Source organism: Neofelis nebulosa, chromosome 8 (assembly GCF_028018385.1).
Source record: "Neofelis nebulosa isolate mNeoNeb1 chromosome 8, mNeoNeb1.pri, whole genome shotgun sequence".
Lineage (NCBI taxonomy): Eukaryota > Metazoa > Chordata > Mammalia > Carnivora > Felidae > Neofelis > Neofelis nebulosa.
This window is the reverse complement of record NC_080789.1, coordinates 126,574,169-126,592,496: the sequence shown is the minus strand read 5'-3', so window position 1 is coordinate 126,592,496 and position 18,328 is coordinate 126,574,169. Positions and strand designations below refer to the sequence as shown.

The following is an 18,328-nucleotide window of genomic DNA, read 5'->3' as shown; positions in this document are numbered from 1 at the left end:
CACTGACCTGGATGTCATTGATTCTCTTAGTAAAAACACTAAATGGCATGCCAAAAAACATATGCCTAACTTTCCAGTTCCCTACAATGAAATAGTGTGGTCTTTCAAATGAGATTTTTCTTTGAAAGGACTGTTAATTTAAAAGAGAGTTTATTTTGATTGCAGAGTTCATTTATGTAAAACTTTACTTGTGAAAGAACTTTACTTCTAAAACTTAACTTTTTGCCCACCAGTTCACTAAATTCTCATATGTAGTAAGTGATTAATCTTTGCTTTGGAAATATCCCTTTTATTTTTAGTGAAGTGTCTTTCCAGGAAAATGTAAAATCTTAGAAGAGAAAATTAAGAAATCTTCACGGAATTCCACAAAATAATGTTCTGTCATTTTTGTCTAAATCTGTTGTCTTAATGACCCCTTAAACTACGTCTCCCAGATCAAAGGGAATATTGAGAAAAATCCAGATTCTCTCATAGAATTTGAAGTGCTTTGAAATAGAATTTTAAATTTCTTATAAGGAAAAGGTGAATATTACATGTTTTGCAGTTAAAACGGAGAAGAAGACGGTACAATTTAGTGATGATGTTCAGGTAGAAACAATAGAGCCAGAACCGGAACAAGCCTTTATTGATGAAGTAAGTGATTTCTTCTGTGAAAGTGGTTCATACTTGGTATTGAAGTTGAAATACTTGTCTTGTTTTAAAAAAAGTGATTACTTGATTAATGCATGTATTTTATGTTATAAAAATTCAGGCAATATAGACAAAGCAAAGATTCTCCTTGAAACTGTCTCTATAGTCTTATTCTGTACCTCATTATTTAAAATTTCTGCTTAATATTCCATAGAATGGACTTGGCATGATTTAATTATTCTTCTATTGGACCCTTAGGTTGTTTGCAGTTTTTTGAGGTTTTTTGATTATTACAAACACTATTGTAGTGAATTTTTTTTTTTTTTTGGATTGAATATAGTTAATAGAATATATGACTGTTTCATTTACAAAGATCATTATTTAATGCTCTGGAAATTACATCCTTTGTAATATCTTAAACTTATGATGAAAAATGATATGCCATCTTTAAAATAAGTGAAGGGATTTTATAGGTTTTTAGCCTTCTTCTGGAGGGAACCAGAAACAAAGTTTGAAGAGTGCTCTTTTAGAGAAACCGACTGGAGATTGTGCTGAGAGCCAGGGAATTTGACGGGGTCAGGGAAACTTAACATTTGGCCAGTTGCATTACTTAAGAAAATGCGTGTAGAGTCAGCCTGGTGGTCCGTATAACAAACCTCATGTCTTCGATTCTAGGTAATTTCAAATAGAGTGTAGTGTTTAAAACAAAAATTATCCACATGTTAGTTGACTGTCACATTACCCCCCTTCTCCCCCCACTTTTTTTTTTTTGCTGTAAGCAGTCTTTTCTGTAGCACGCCTTCTGTTTTAGACTATTTAAAATTAAAATTGTGAATCTTTTACATTAAAAACCATTTCAAAATACAAAATTCTTGTGACTTTAGAAGTTTTTTATGTACTTGTGCGACTTTCACCATCCAGTGATTAGTTCATCTCTCAGTCTGTTCTTTGCAGAAACAGCATTTATTTATTTTTAAAAATAATTTACTTATTTTTGAGAGAGAGCACAAACAGGGGAGGAGCAGAGAGAGAGAGAGACACAGAATCTGAAGCAGGCTCCAGGCTCTGAGCTGTCAGCACATAGCCCGATGCGAAGCTCAAACCTATGGACTGTGAGGTCATGACCTGAGCTGAAGTCAGACGTTTAACCGACTGAGCTACCCAGGCGCCCCAGAAATAGCATTTTGGTTTTAGTTTAAATGACTGCTTAGAATTGGTAGTCTTTTACACTGTTTACCTAATGTACCTGTGTTTAGTAATATAACCATGTAAGAGCCATGCATGGAGAGAAGTTCGTAATTATTACACTATCATTCTTTGGTACATGAGATCAGTATTTTGGTTTTTAAAAATTTAAATTTAAGTACATATGTACTTGTGTAATATATAGATGTGTTTATGTAATGATGGTTTCATTAGGTCCATTGGTTTTTGCAAGGGAATATTCTGTGATAGATCTGAGTCCTTGCTTTGAGATCCTTCCAGCCTTTCCCTACATAGGAAAGGAGAGAAGCCACAATCTTACTGCTTCCTTTATGACAGACTGAAACATTGGTGGGAAGAAAATATAGAATAAGATCTTATGGCCCTACTTAGAAGAAGAGCTGTACTATAGCTGAGCTGTGCCTTGCTAAAGCAGCTGCTGGATTCGCCATGGTGGAGAAGTAATAACTGAGCTGTTAGTCATAGGTAATGCCATCTTGAGAGCAAAGTTACACCTGTCAGCATGGCAAGGGTACCAGCTGCTCCAAAACAAAGTGACACGGAATTCCACAACCATGACATAACAGATCGAAGAACTCACACGTTGTAAGTTGAAATATGGCTCTCTTCTTCTCATATAAGAGAGTCTCCGTGAGCAGTTTGAAAAATAAGTAGGAAGAGCTTTCAAGGCTCTGACTTCACTTGGTACTAAAGAGAATACGTGGATAGTAAATACATAAAAGCAAAATTGGAGTCTCTGTATGAAATATAAAAGTTTTTCATCCATTATCTAATTAATGAAATGAGAACATATTGTTGCATAATGATTTGTTGCTTTTTGTATTAACTATTTAATTCTTGTAGGACAAAATGGACCAGTTGCTACAGATGTTGCAGAGTACAGATCCCAGTGATGACCAACCAGATCTTCCAGAGTTACTTCATCTTGAAGGTAAACTTTGTTTTCCATTAACCTTGCACGTAAAGAATAATTAGAGCTTGTCTGTAGTGTTCTGTTACAGAATGGTTTTATATTTAAATAAAATTCAAAATGATATAAAAAAATGTGAAGACTTCTCATTCTTCTATGACCCGGTCTTGCTTATATGAGTATCTATCACAGATAAGCTTTTCTTTGCTGTGTTTTCTTATATTTCTTTAAATCTTGTTATCTTAGCAATGTGTCACCAGATGGGACCTCTCATTGATGAAAAGCTGGAAGATATTGATAGGTAAAAGAACTGTGCTATGTCTATATTCTATATTGTGTGTCTTCTTTGCTGAAGTTCTAAGTGTATGCTGGGATAGAGCTGCCTTTTAATTTTATTTATTTTTATTTTAAAAATATGCCAAAGATCTGCCAGAGGTACCAGTTCTCATTCAGTTGTTTTCCACTAGATGTGGGAATTAGAATTGGACCCATCTTCCTGCGTTTTTTTTGTTTTTTAAGTGAGAATTTATTTGATCTTAATTATATTAGTCTTTTTAAAAAATAATACTTAGCTGTTCTAATCATCGTAATGCTATAAGTGACATTACCAGAGCCCACAGATGACTCACCCATCTGTTATTTATTAGGGATACCTAGTTATTTCAAGATAAAGTCAAGTACAATAAGCTAGAGTTCTCCCAGCACCGTACCTTAGATAGTTTTGGTTGCCCTGGAGCTAGAATACAGGGTATTTTCTGTCATAAGGTTAAAGTAATGTCTACTTCCATTACTTTTTGCTATTTTTGTGTGTGGTCATATTTAGAACATTGTATCATTTAATTAGCAATTGTATTTGAAATTACTCTGTAATATTTCAGAAAACATTCAGAACTCTCAGAACTTAATGTTAAAGTGATGGAAGCACTTTCATTGTATACCAAGTTAATGAATGAAGATCCAATGTATTCCATGTATGCAAAATTACAGAATCAGCAGTATTATATGCAGTCATCTGGTGTTTCTGGTTCTCAGGTAAGCTTTTAAAAATTCAAGTATATCATTTTAAATTCTCAACTATGTTTGAGATTATTTGGAATAGCTGTGTTTTGTAAGATTTGAAACTTTCTAAAAGTAATGCTTAGAACAAAGTTTAAAAGAATTTTTTACTTGACAAATACAGTGTATAATATACTAATTATTCCAGTAATTCTTTTCACAATATTATTTTTCTTCAAAGGTGTGCATCAGAATCAAACATTTAAAAAAAAAATACAGGTTGCTTCTCCCCACCCCAGACTACTGAATCAGAATGTTCAAGAGAAAGGCCGAAACATCTGTATATTTTTAAAGCTTCATATATAATTATCTGGTTAAGAACCATGTCTTCTGTCTGAGTAAATTGTCTAATTACTACGAATTTTTTCTGAGAATCTACAGTTTTGGGTTTTATAGTAAGTGGCTTTAATCTGAATGTTTCCATCTTCCTTTACATGAGAAGGCATAGAATGCATCCTCCTTCTTCACCTTAAGTGACTATTTCAAGAGCCCTTTTCCCACAAACTCAGTATGGTCACTGTATAGGGACCTAGCCAAGCATTCCATTTTATTTATGTGAGTGGCATAAACTTTGTGCAAATTAATTTTTTTCTTATAACATGGCCCACTTTCCTCGAAATGAGGGACCAGATCCCTGGAGTCGACCAGCCACACTTGTCCAGTGTGAGGCTAGATGACACCTACTCACGGCTCTTGATACCAGTTTTAGCAAAAAAATTCCTCTTCATGTTTCATTTGCAAATACAAAAAAAAAAAAAAATGCTTTTAAGAGGATTGGAATACCTCTGTTTATAGTGAAGACCTTCTGTATTCTGATGTATGTATGGTCAGTCTCTTAGGGCTTAAACGAAGTGCTAAGATGATTGTCTTCTCTCCTGATGACTGTGTTACTATCTCAACAGCTGGCAAAAATCTCACCACATACACAGTTCTCTTTTCAAACATGTGAAATGGAAAGATTGAATGAATACTATAGAAAATTAGAGTATTTTGTGTGCTTTAGATTTTGGGCATTTAAGAGATCAATCCCATTAGATTAAAATACTGTTTCTGGATGCATAGCCCAAGGGCCAAATCCAACCTCCCACCTGTTTTTTGTGTTTGTTTGTGTTTTTGAATAAACCTTTGCTATAACAGCCATTCTCATTTGTTTTTACATTGTTTCCGGCTACTTTCTATATGGGCAGTTCAGTAGTTGTGACAGAAAGGCCCACAAGGCCTAAAATATTTACTATCTGGACTTTTGCAAAAATGTTTTTGCTCATCCCTGCTTTAGAAAGTTAGCTTGTTCTGTGTTCACTAAACTGTAATTTAGGAAATACAAATTGTATCTATAAGCACATGCAGTCTATTGATATAAAACTGAATTCAAAGAGACTTCTTAAACATTTTTTGAGATTCCTTTTATGAAAGTACTTAAAATATCAGTATGGAAAGAGAGATAATATTAGTTTCAAGATAAGTTCCTTTATTGTTTCTGTATGAAATAAACCTGAGTGTAGCTCATGGTTTGTTTACCTAAGAACAAAAATGATCAGAAAGCCCACTTCACTGAAAAGTATTCTTTAAAATACCTGTCAAAAGAAGTAACTTTTAAAAAGTTTTTGGAGCTTTCATTGTTCACTTTGTAACTGAACGCCTCTACAAAGAAATTTTGGCACACCTGTTAAAATCTTAGAAAGTCTAATTTTTTTTTTTTTTTTTTTTTTTTTTTTAAATCATGACCTCTTCTAGGTGTACCCAGGGCCTCCTCAGAGTGGTGCTTACCTGGTTGCAGGGAGCGCACAGATGAGCCATCTCAGGAGCTACAGTCTTCCCCCAGAGCAGCTGTCTTCTCTCAGCCAAGGAGCTGTTCCGCCATCTGTAAACCCAGCCCTTCCCAGTCAGCAGACTCAGGCTTCTTACCCTAAGTAATTTGAGTTTTGACTGTTATTTGACTACTGTTTGGAGTTACTGCTCTTATAACTCTTAAATGCCTCCACTCATCTGTAACCGTAAGAACTGCTTAAGAACAATCTAGGATAGATGGATGCCGTCACCAATATCAGATGGTCAGCCCTGTTTACGGTGATGAGTGGGTCCTACAGGACCCCTTGCAGTATTGCATTACTAGCCAGAAGGCTATTCCTCTGTCTTACTGACTCATTGAACGGCTGTATTCAGGTCTTGGTTCTGTCCTTTTTAAATTTCCTATCATTTTTCTTTTTATCGAAGTAAAATTGGCCGTATAACATTATGTGAAGTTTCAGATGTACGTTATAATTGTACATCTGTATGCACTGCCAAGTGATCACCACTGAAAGTCCAGTTACCATCTATCACCCTTCTTCACACATTCCAGCTACCCCATCACCCCCTTCCTCTCTGGGAAACCACCAGTCTGTTCTCTTTTAAGTTTGGTTTCGTTGTTTGTTTGTTTGTTTTTTAGATTCCACCTATGGGTGAAATCATATTGTCTATTTGTCTTTTTCAGACTTATTTCACTTAGCATAACATATTTCTAAGGTCCATGCATGTTGTCTCAAATGGTAAGATTTAATTTTTTTTTTTTTTTTAGGGCTGTAGTATATGTACACTGTACATACTTCTACACAGGCACACGCACCCCACGTACATCTTCTTTATCCATTAATTTATCGGTGGACATTTAGGTTATTTCCATTTCTTAGCTATTATAAATAATCCTGCAGTGAACAAAAGGGGGGCTATACTTTTTCGAATCGATGTTTCTGTATTCTTCAGGTAATTACCATATCCAGAAGTGGAAGAGCTGGATCATAGAGTAGTTCTGTTCTTAATTTTTTGAGGGATCTCCAAATGTTGGCTGCACCACTTTACGTTCCCACCAACAGTATGTGATGGTTCCCTTCTTTGTACTGCCTCATCGGCACTTGCTATTTCTTGTCTTTTTTGATAATACCCATTTTGATTGGTGTAAGATAATATCTCATTGTAGTTTTGATTTGTATTTCCATGATAAGTACTGATGTTGAGCGTCTTTCCTGTGCCTCTTGGCCATCTTGTATGTCTTCTTTGGAAAAATGTTTATTCATATCACCTGCCCACTTTTTAAATTGGATGGTTTGTATTTTTTGTTGTTGAGTTGTGTGAATTCTTTATGTATTTTGGATAAATCCTTGTCAGATACATGATTTGCAAAAACTTTCTCCCATTCAGTAGGTTGCTTTTCATTTTGATGATGGTATCTTTTGGTGAGGAGAAGCTTTTTATTTTGATGTAATTTGTTTATTTTTTTCTTTTGTTTCTCTGTCTTTGGAGTCCGAGCCATACAGATATCGCTAAGACTGATGTCAGGGAGCTTATTACCGCTTGTGTTTTCTTCTAGGAAATTTATGGCATCAAGTTTTACATTCAAGTCTTTAATCCATTTTGTATATATTTTTGTAATGTTTATTTTTGAGAGAGAGAGAGAGAGCAAGGGAGGGGCAAAGAGAGAGAGGGAGACACAGAATCTGAAGCAAGTTCCAGGCTCCAAGCTGTCAGCACAAACCCTGACGCGGGGCTCAAACTCACGAACTGTGAGATCATGACCTGAACTGAAGTTGGACACTTAACTGACTGAGCCACCCAGGCACCCTCTTTACTCCATTTTGAATTCATTTTTGTGTATGGTGTAAGCTGGTAGTCCAGTTTCATTCTTTTCTATTTGGCTGTTCAGTATTTCCAACACCATTTATTAAAGATACAGTCCTTTCTTCATTGCATGTTCTCGGCTCCTTTGTTGTAAAATAATTGTCCATATAGGTGTGGGTGTAACTCTGAGCTCCCAATTCTGTTCCACTGATCAGTGTGTTTCTTTTTATGCTGATACCATACTGTTTTGATTACCATAGCTTTGTAGTATACTTTGAAATCAGGGAGCATGATACCTCCAACTTTGTCGTTTCTTCTCAAGATTGCTTTTACTATTTGGGTTTTTTTTGTTTGTTTGTTTTTGTTTTTTTTTGGTTCCATGCAAAATTTAGAACTGTTTGTTCTAGTTCTTGGAATTTTGATAGAGATTGCAATAAATCTGTAGATTGATTTGGATAGTATGGAGACTTGAACAGCATTAATTCTTCCATACCATGAGTACAAAATATTTTTCTTTTTTTTGTGTCATCTTCAGTTTTTTTCATTAGTGTCTTACAGTTTTCAGTGTACAGGTCTTTCACTTCCTTCGTTAAATCTATTTCTAGGTGTTTTATTCTTTTTGATGCAGCTGTAAATGGGATTATTTTCTTAGTTCCTCTTTCTAATAAGTCATTATGAGTATATAAGAAATGCTACAATTCTATATATTGATTTTGTGTGTTTATAAAATCTTTGTCAAGTATCTTTACCGAATTCATGTATTCTGACAATTGTTTTGGTGGTGTCTTTTGGCTTATCGCCATGTACTCTCCTGTCATCTGGAAATAGTGACAGTTTTACTTCTTCCTTTCCAGTTTGGATACATTCTCTTCCCCCCTCCTTCCCTCCCTTCCTTCCATCCTTGCTTCTTTTTATTTTTTTTGGCCTAATTGCTGTAGCTAGGACTTCTAATACTATGCTTACTAAAAGTGGCAAGAGTGGACATTCTTTTCTTCTTACTGATCTTAGAGGAAAAGCTTTCAGCTCTTTACCATCGAGTATAAACGTTAGCTGTGCCTATGTCATTATATCTTTTCTTATGTTGACTAATGGTGCCTCTGTACCTCAACCCTCTGTTGAGGGTTTTTATCAGAAGTAGATGTTAGATTTCGTCAAATGCTTTTTCTGTATCTGTTGAAATATGATCTTTGTCCTTAGTTTTGTTAATGTGGTGTATCACATTGTTTGATTTGTGGATATTGAGGCATCCTTGCATCCCTGTAATAAATGTCATTTGATATCATAGTGTTTGATCCTCTTAATGTACTGTTGAATTTGATTTGCTAATGTTTTGTTGATTTTTGAATCAATGTTCATTAGCGATAGGTTTGTAATGACATTTTTTTTGTGATTTCCATATTTGGTTTTGGTATCAGGGTAAGGCTGGCCTCATGAAATGATTTTGGAAGTAGTCTCTCCTCTTCATTTTTTGGAAGAGTTTGAAAAAGATAGTTATTAAATCTTTGAATATTTGGTAGAATTCACCAGTGAAGCTGTTTAGTCCTGAATTTTGTTCATTGATAGATTTTTGATTACCGATTCAATCTTATAGTAACTGGTCTATTCAGATTTTCTATTTCTCTATGATTTAGCCTTGGAAGATTGTTTCTAGTAATTTTTCCATTGTTTCTACCTTTTCCAATTTGTTGGCATATATTTGTAGTAGTTGCTCCTCATCCTTTGTATTTCTGTGGGGTCAGTTAAAACTTTTTTCATTTCTGATTTTGTTTACTAGAGCCCTCTCTTTCTCATAAAGGTTTGAGTTTCTTTATCTTTTCAAAGAACCAGGTCTTAGTTTTATTTATGTGTGTATGTATTTATTTTATGTGTCTCTGTTATTTACTTCTCTGATTTTATTATCTCCTTATTTTTCTTGACTTTGGGCTTCATTTGTTCTTCTTTTTCCAGGTCCTTTATGTGGAAAGTTAGATTGAGATTTTCTGGTTTCTTGAGGTAGGCCTATATTGCTCTGATCTTCCCTCTTAGAACTACATTTGCTGAATCCTATAGATTGTGCTATGTCATATTTCTGTTCATTTGTCTCTAGGTGTTTTGTTTTGTTTTTTATTTCTCTTTCTTTCTTGATTCAGTGATGTTCAGTAGCGTAGTATTTAATCTCCAAATATTTGTAGTTTTCCCAGTTTTCTTCTTGTAATTGATTTCTAGTTTTTATAGCATTGTGGCCATAGTGGATGCGTGATATGATTTCAGTTTTCTTGAATTTATTGAGTCTTATTTTGTAGTGTAACATATGGTCTGTCCTGGAAAATATTCCATATGCATTTGAGAAGAATGTGTATTCTCTTCCTTTTGCATGGTGTGTTCTATAAATATCTAAGTTCGTCAGGTCTAATGTGTTGTTTAAGGCTGATGTTTTTTTATTGATTTTCTGTTGGGATGATCTATCCATTGATGTAAGTAAGGTGTTAAAGTCCCTTACTATTACTGTATTACTGTCTGTTCCTGTCTTTTGGTCTGTCAGTGTTTACTTTATCTATCTTGTTGCTTCTATGTTAGATGCATATATATTTTTAAACGTTATGTCTTTTTGGGATTGGACCTTTTTATCATTGTGTAATGCTCTTTGTCTGTTATTACAGTCTTTTAAGGTCTGTGTTGTCTAATGTGAGTACAGCTACTTCAGCTTTATTTTTGTTTCCATTTGCATGGAATATCTTTCTCTAGCCCTTTCAGTCTGTTTCTGGACTTCCTTCTGAAGTATGTCTTCTGTAGGCTGCATATAGATGGGTCATTTTTTTTAAATCTATTCATTTATTTCATCTTTTTTTCATTAGAGAGTTTAGTCCATTTTCATTTAAAGTAATTATATATTACATTTAAAGTAAATATATACCTATCAAGGTGTATGTTTACTATTTTGTTAATTGTTTTCAAAGCTCTTTTCTGTTCCTTTTCTTTGTCTACTCTCTTGTGGTTTGATGGCTTTCTTCATTGTATGTTTAGATTCTTTTTACATTTTCTCTTATGTACTTATTAGGAGTTTTTGCTTTGTGGTTACCATGACATTCACATATAACTTACTATGTATATAACAGTCCATTTTGAGTTGATAGTAACTTAAATTTGAACACATTCCAAAACTTTACATTTTTCCCACTACCCCCAGTTTTTATATTTTTGATGTGTCATTTTGCACTTTTATTTTAGGATCCCTTAACTAATTATTGCATTTTAATTAATTTTACTCTTTTTGGTTTTTAATCTTCATACTTGCTTTATAAGTGAGTGATCTACCTTTACTATGTTTTTACCTTTCCCAATGAGATTTTTGCTTTTGTATGTTTTCTTATTATTAATTGGTGCCATTTCTTTGCATGTTAAAGTCATCCCTTTAGCATTTCTTGAAAAGCCAGGTTTAGTGGTGATTAACTCCTTTAACTTTTGTTTATCTGGAACACTTTTAATCTCTCCTTCAATTTTCAGTGATGATCTTGCTTGATGATTCTTTGTTGGAAGTTTTTTTTCTTTTAGCACTATAAATACTGTCTTCTGACCTTCAGTTTCTACAGAAAAATCTGCTGATAGCCTTATGGGGTTTTTTTTGTATGTAATAAGTTGTTTTTCTCTTACTGCTTTTAAGATTTTCTCTTTAACTTTCACTGTTGTAGTTATAATGTGTCCTGGTGTAGATCTTTTGGGTTTATGTCTTTTGAAGCTCTCTGAGCTTCCTGGACCTGTATGTTCATTTCATTCTCCAGATAAGGGGAAGTTTTCAGCTATTATTTCTTCAGAGTAAGTGTTTTGGTCTTTTCTTTCTATCTTCTCCTTCTGGGACCCTGTAATGGGAATGCTATTCTGCTTGATATTTTATTAAAGGTCTTCATTTGTTTTATTTATTTTTTCTTTTTTTCTTTTCTGTTCCTTCTGGATGAGTGCTGTTGCTTTGAATTCCAGTTTGCTGATCAAACTTTGGGTTCATCCAGCCTGCTGTTGTACCTGCCTTGTATATCTTCCAGTTCATTTATTGTATTTTTCAGTTGCATAACTTTTGTTGGGTACTTTCTTATATTTTCTCTCTCTTTGTTCAAGATAAAACTGTTCATCCATTTTTCTTCGAAGTGTGATCAGTTTCTGAGCTTCTTTATGATCATTACTTTGAACTCTATGAGGTTGCTTGTTACAGTTTCATTAATGTCTTTTTCTGATATTTTTTTCTTGTTCTTTCATTGGAACATACTCCTCTGTTTCTTCATTTTGCCTGACTTTCCATGTTTGTTTCTTTGTGTTAGGTAGATTAACTACCTCTCTGTCTTGAAGGAGTGGCCTTGTGTGGAGCACAAGAAGCATAATCCCTTCTGAGCAGAGCTTGGTGCTCACAGGGTGTCCCCTGTGTGGATTGTGCATGCTTGTCTGCTGTGTCAAGGCCCAGTCTGTGGTGTGGGGGTGGGTAGGGCTGGTGCCTGATTGGGCCGTGACTCACAGATGTGCTGCAGTGTGGTGGCAGGCATGGCTCTTGCCCTCACCTGACCATTTCTCATGGCTGTGCTGGGTGTGGGCAGAGTTCTTCACTGTGGCTCTAGCTAGCAGTAGGCTAGATAGCTCCAAAATGGTAGCTGCTAACCCTGACATTCTCAAGGTAGGGTGAGGTCACCGATATGGCTCCTACCAGTTTCTCTGTCCCTGGAGAAAGTCCCAACAGTTTCCTACCTCTCTGGTGGGCACTTCAAGATTAGTAAATATTTCTTGTTTACATAGAGTCCAGGTGCTTTTCAAACTGTTGTTTTAGTGTTGGGTTTTGAGTGAGTCTCCATCTCTAGCTCTTCCAAGAACAAGTTCCCTGAAGTCTGTGGCTTTCCTTGATTAAATCACCATTGTTTTTCCAAAACCCAGCATATTTGGAGCTCTTCTCATGCGGGATCTGAAGGTTGGGGTCCCTGAGCACAGACCCCTCACTATCCAGGGAAGATGTGTGTGTATTTGAGATCTCTCCCAATTGTAGATCACCGTGCCTGGGATGGGGTTCTTTGTCCAGATGGTATCTCTGCCTCTCCTGCCTATCTCAGTGGTATCCTTTTTTGTCCTTCGTTGCAGAGGCTTTATCCAGTTTTCTGGTCTTTTTCAGGGTAAATTATTTCATGGGTTTCATCTTAAACCCAGCCCATAATTTGGTTTTGTTTTTATTTGAGTATGTGATGATACTTGCTAAGGACTTTAATGAAACTTAAATTCAGTAACTATAATTTATTATCTTCCACAAATTTCATATGAAATCTAAATGTTTTTATCATTACTGTTATAGAATTTATAGTTCTGGGATGTGTCTTAAGACAAATATTTCCTTCTTTTTGCCCTACATTGGAATTTAGTATATATCACGGCAAGATAAACCATTTGAAAGGAGAGATACAAGAAGCTATATGCCTCTATGGTTTATGCATCAAGTAGCTGAATATGAAAAGACAGGCCCATGTTTTGGCTATTTATTCTAATGCCTATTCACGTAGTTAAATGATTATGTATGATGAGATTTATAATGATATGTTTTTGCTGCTTCAATGGGAACCTAAACTGAAGTCTTTCTTTTAAAGCGAATAAAAGATAGGCAGTAAGAGTTCAGCAGTGTGTCATTCTAGAAGTCACGATATTCTTTTGACGCACAGCTGAAGTTTCTTGTTGGTACAGGCACAATTTGTAGAAACCTTTCCATTAGTGTTGGAAGTTTCCCAGGAATGCTGCTCTACTAACATCACTGTTATTCATTCTCAAGAGTCATACAGGGGATGCTTAGAGATCTTCACATGTCATTTTGTGATCACATCTAGTATTCTGAAGTGACCATAAGAAAAAGGGTAATGGGGAGGCCTGTTATAGCCATTAAAAAACAAGGAATTTACTACTGGGTTATATAGGTTAGGAAAAACATGTTATGTGTAGCTCTTTCTGTTCTAAGACTTTTTTTTTTTTTTTTAAGTTGAGATTGGAGGAATATGAATACCCTTAGGTGGGACATAAGCAAATTGGTAGTGAGCAGCTGTTCTTGGAAGAGTAACATCCTTTTTTTTTTTAAAACTAGATACAAGGTAGGTAGGTATTGTTGAGAATGTACATAAGGTAACTAGGAACTTCTTCGATACTTTACTATGGAGCCAGAAGTGCTGCCTCTTTTCCAGCTAGTCCTCTGTTACTGTGTCACATACTGCTCTAGCAACCTTGTTACTAGAGATTGCTTGGGAACAGTTCTTAGGTCAGGGCCTGGGGAAATTGTCCTTGTAAATGAACTAATCTGTTGGTAGGTGCTTGACCTTACATTGTGCTTTAGAGCTGCAGTGTCTTGTTGACTTTTGTCCTCTGTTGCTGTGTCTGCTTCTGCAGTCAGGTCATGGAAATCCCTGCTGCAGGTCCTTCTCTGTAGTCTGGGGCCTCATCTGCTGATACATTGTGGCTGTTAATATCATCTCTCAAGAGATACATGCACATTTCAGTAGGTGCTTTTTGTAGAACATTTCCTTAAAATATTTAGCCCTTTTTAAAAACCTGGCTAATTCTGTTTATTCTTTAGTTCTTAGAACTTTGTCTTTACTAGACCACCTGTTTTGCCTTCCCTCCTCTCCAGCACTGTTCCTCTTCTGTTGCTGTCACAGGACCCCAGCACACGGTGTACTGTTTTACTGTCACTTTTTAACTTGCTTATATCCCTAAACTATAAACTTGCTTATATCCCTAAACTAAACTATTGAATATGGAGAGCTGGAGCTAAGTCTCTTTCACCTTTTTTTTTTTTTTTTTTTTTTTTTTTTTTAATGTTTTAATAGGTGGCGGGTGGAGATCGTGAGCAGGGGAGGGGCAGAGAGTGGGAGACAGAGAATCCCAAGTAGGCTCTGCACTGTCAGCACAGAACCCAAATGCAAGCCTTGAACTCATGAACTGTGGAATCATGACCTGAGCCGAAATCAAGAGTAGGACGCTTAACTGATTGAGCCACCCAGGCCCCTCTTTCACCTTTGTATGCATACTGTGCAGCCCAGAGTTTTACACCTGGCAGGAACTTGGTAAATATTTGATAAATAAATATTTAGTATTGATGGGAATTTCAGGTGCTGTGTTAGGGCCAATGAGATAAATTTTTTAATTTCTTGCAAAGGCTTCACAAAGGCACATACACATATATACACCCATGTATACCATATATTTATAAATATGTAAGAAAATTTGTGGGGTGCCTGGGTGGCTCAGTTGGTTAAGCATCTGACTTCAGCTCAGGTCTTGATCTTGCAGTTTGTGAGTTCAAGCCCTGCCTTGGGCTGTGCGCTGACAGCTTGGAGCCCGAGCCAGCTTCTGATGCTGTGTCTCCCTCTCTCTTTCTTCCCCTCCACCGCTCATGCTCGCGCGCTCTCTCTGTCTCTCAAAAATAAATAAACATTAAAAAAAACTTTAAGAAAACTTGTGTTATGTGTTTAAATGAGGAAATTGATGACAAAGTAAATGTAGGTTAACAAAATTGGGAAGAGCAAGAATTGGGATTGGAAGTATACCTGATAGAGGTGTGCTGCTTTGTAATTACGAATCATGGTCCATGAGCAATTATTTTGTCTTCTTTTTTTTGGTGGACAGGTTTTTAAGTGTCCCTCAGTTCATACCTAGAAGGCAGTTTCTTATTCTTTTACATACACTTTTTGTTCATGGACAATCACTTGTCCAGATCTCTGTCATCCTAGGACGATCTTACTGGTAATTGGGTAAGGTAGTACTGATGCATCTTCCTAAACCACAAGATTATTAGCTAGAACTACCATGTTGTACGTTAGATGACAGCTTGTTCAATCTTATACTGAAAGTATATACCCTTCATTCAGGATTCCCTCATTTTCCTCAACTCCCAAACCTTAGTAACCACACCTGTCCTCTGAGATCGACTCTTTTGATTTCTACATATAAGTGAAATAATATGGTATTTGTCTTTCTGTGTTTTATTTCACTTAGCATAATGTCTTCGGGTCTCATCCAAGTTGTCACAAATGGCTGAATTTCCTTCTTTCTTGGGCCTGAAGAGTATTCCATTTGTGTGTACGTGTGCGTGTGTGCGTGCACGCACATGCGTGTGTATAAACCCCATATCTGTATCCATTCATCCACTGATGGACACTTAGGTTGTTTCCATACCTTGGCTACTGTGAGTAATGCTGCAGGGTAGGTGGGAGTGCAGATGTCTCTATGAGGTCCCGACTTCAGTTTCTATAGATATATATCCAGAAATGAGATTGCTGGGTCATATGGTAGTTCCATTTTTCATTTTGGGAGGAACCATCATACTGTTTTCCAGAGTGGCTGCACCAGTTTACATACCCAACAACACTGCACAAGGATTCCCTTTTCTCCACATTCTTGCTAATACTTCTTTTTAATGATCGCCCTTTTAACATGTGTGAGGCGGTATCTCATTATAGTTTTCATTACCATTTCTCTGATGATTAGTGATATTGAGCACTTTTCATGTACGTATTGATCATTTTATGTTTTCTTTGGAAACTGTATATTCAGTTCCTCTGCCCATTTTTTAATTGGGCCGTTAGGGTTTTTTGTTTTTTCTTTCTTCTTTTTTTTTGCTGTTGAGTTATAGGAGTTCTTTATATATTGTGGGTATTAACCCCTTATTAGATACGTGATTTAAAACATTTTTTCCCATTCTATATGTTGCCTTTTCATTTTGTTGATTGGTTTTTTTGCTGCACTTTGTAATTTGATGTAGTCCCACTTGTTGATTTTTATTTTTGTTGCCTACACTTTTGTTATCATCCAAGAAATTGCTGCCAAGACCAGTGTCGAAGAGCTTTTTCTCTGTTTTATTCTAGGAGTTTCAAGTCTTTTTTTGTTTGTTTTTTAATGTCTATTTATTTTTGAGACAGAGAGAGAGACAGAGTGCGAGCAGGGGGAAGGGCAGAGAGAGAGGGAGATAGAGAATTAGAAGCAGGCTCCCTGCTCTGAGCTGTCAGCAAAGAGCCTGACGTGGGGCTCTAACTCACAGACCACGAGATCATGACCTGAGCCAAAGTCAGCTGCTTAGCTGACTGAGCCACACAGGCACCCCTAGGAGTTTCAGGGCTTAAATACAAATCTTTAATCTGTTTCAAGTTCATTTTTATGAATGGTATAAGACAGAGGTGCAATTTCATTTTTCTGCATGTGGTTATCCAACTCTCCCAACACCATTTATGAGGGAGGCTATCCTTTTTTTATTGAACATTCTCGACTCCCTGGTCAAATGTTAGGTGACCATTGATTTTAGTTTCTTAGCCTCAAGGTGCTTACTGGTTATTAGAGGCAAACGCATACAGATCATGTAACGATCACATAAATTACAAATAGAGGTACTTGCAGGGTGCTTTAGGAGCCTTGTGGTTCGGGGAATGTTTACAAGAAAATATGCTCAAGCTTGTTATTCTTAGCCTGGAGGAAAAAAGTAAGAAAGATTTTCTGTCATGAGCAAAGACTTTGGTAGTATGAAATGGCTTGATATCCATGGAAGGAGTAAACCAAGGAGTTATAAAAACGTGTGGTACATTTTAAGCATTCTCAAATAGTACAGTTTTACTAAAGGATTCAACTCTGGTGGGACAGGGGAGAGATAGGCTTGGAGTTACTGACAAGGACAATGAATGGTCCTAGATATGTTAAGGAGGTTGGGTCCTGTCTGGGAAAGTTCATTAAAGGGCTTCAAGTGGCAATAATATAGATGAATTCTTAGGGGCTAGGTAAGAAGCTGGGTGACTGTATATATTAGACAAAAATGATTGTCTAAAGGATAAAATGATAAGAGATGGGGAAAGTTATTTAGGAGATTGACAAATGATTGCATATGGGTGACAAGGTAGGGAGCTAGGGCAGAGCAGTGATATGAAAGGGAAGTATTGGGTGAATTGCTAGGATCTGCCCTTGGGTGGATGGTGGAACTGTAAATTGAGGTAAAGGATGTAATACAAAGCAGGAATGATTACAGTAATAGCTGGCATTTATGGGGAGTTTCAGTAAGTACCAGGCACTGTACTTTATGCTTTACATGTGTTAACTCATTTACTCTAATAACCTATGAAGAACCCCTCTTTTATAGATGAGGAGACTGAGGCATGGTGGGTAAGACTAAGGTCCCACTTAGATAGGATACAAAACCAGGCATTTTGGCTCCAGAGCTTACCACTTAGTCTCAACATTGTATCGTACAGGTATTGTGACCCTTACTAATATAAGTAATGACATCAGATCTGACTTCTTCCAGTACTTTATATCTCACAACACAACACATAGATGATAAAGGTTAATGCCTTTAATCATTACTTGAGTGGTTACATTAGTTGGTGGAACGTGGCAGTAAGTGGATTATCTATGATCATAATGAATTGGTTTAATTTGTGCCAAGTACAAGAGCATTGAATTTACAAATGACTGATTTGTAAACAATGTAACAATTGAAAAGTTTAGAAATAGGCAACATTTTGAAAATTTTGGGCAATTGCCCAGTGCATAGATTGTTTTACATTTTTCATAGAAAGGGTGGGGGAAGAAATCTCAATATTAAAGCCCTGAGTATTTCTCTTTGTATAGCTAACCTAGTGCCTTGCACATAGTCGAAACTCAGATAGCAGGTTGGGAACGGGGAGAGAGGAAGCAGAGGCAGCAAACAGTTTGAAGGAATGTTTTGGTGGATTAGGAGCCACGCACAGTGGAGGGTGCCTTGGATGGGAGCGCTGACACTGATCATTTTCAGCAAGAGGGAAGGCTGAATCTGACAGTGGCATGGTACCGATACTAACTGTGGTCAGTCAGGGTAGATCGAAGGCTTCTTTCAGTGCTCCTATATTTCCAGGGAAGTAAGGGAAACAAGGGTATTAAGCTTTCATCTCCCCCACTGCACTGGAACTA

The 18,328-nt window shown here is 36.4% G+C and overlaps 1 protein-coding gene across 2 annotated transcripts in view; it reads left to right on the top strand.

Moving 5' to 3' along the window:
• STAM (signal transducing adaptor molecule) overlaps nt 1–18,328 on the top strand; it is a 77,129-nt gene that overhangs the window by 55,613 nt on the left and 3,188 nt on the right. For both annotated transcript variants that reach the window (XM_058681788.1, XM_058681789.1), the window contains exons 9-13: nt 545–633; nt 2,698–2,785; nt 3,011–3,065; nt 3,643–3,796; nt 5,555–5,730. In XM_058681788.1, the coding sequence (XP_058537771.1) occupies nt 545–633; nt 2,698–2,785; nt 3,011–3,065; nt 3,643–3,796; nt 5,555–5,730 (562 nt within the window). The remainder of the gene's footprint in view (nt 1–544; nt 634–2,697; nt 2,786–3,010; nt 3,066–3,642; nt 3,797–5,554; nt 5,731–18,328) is intronic.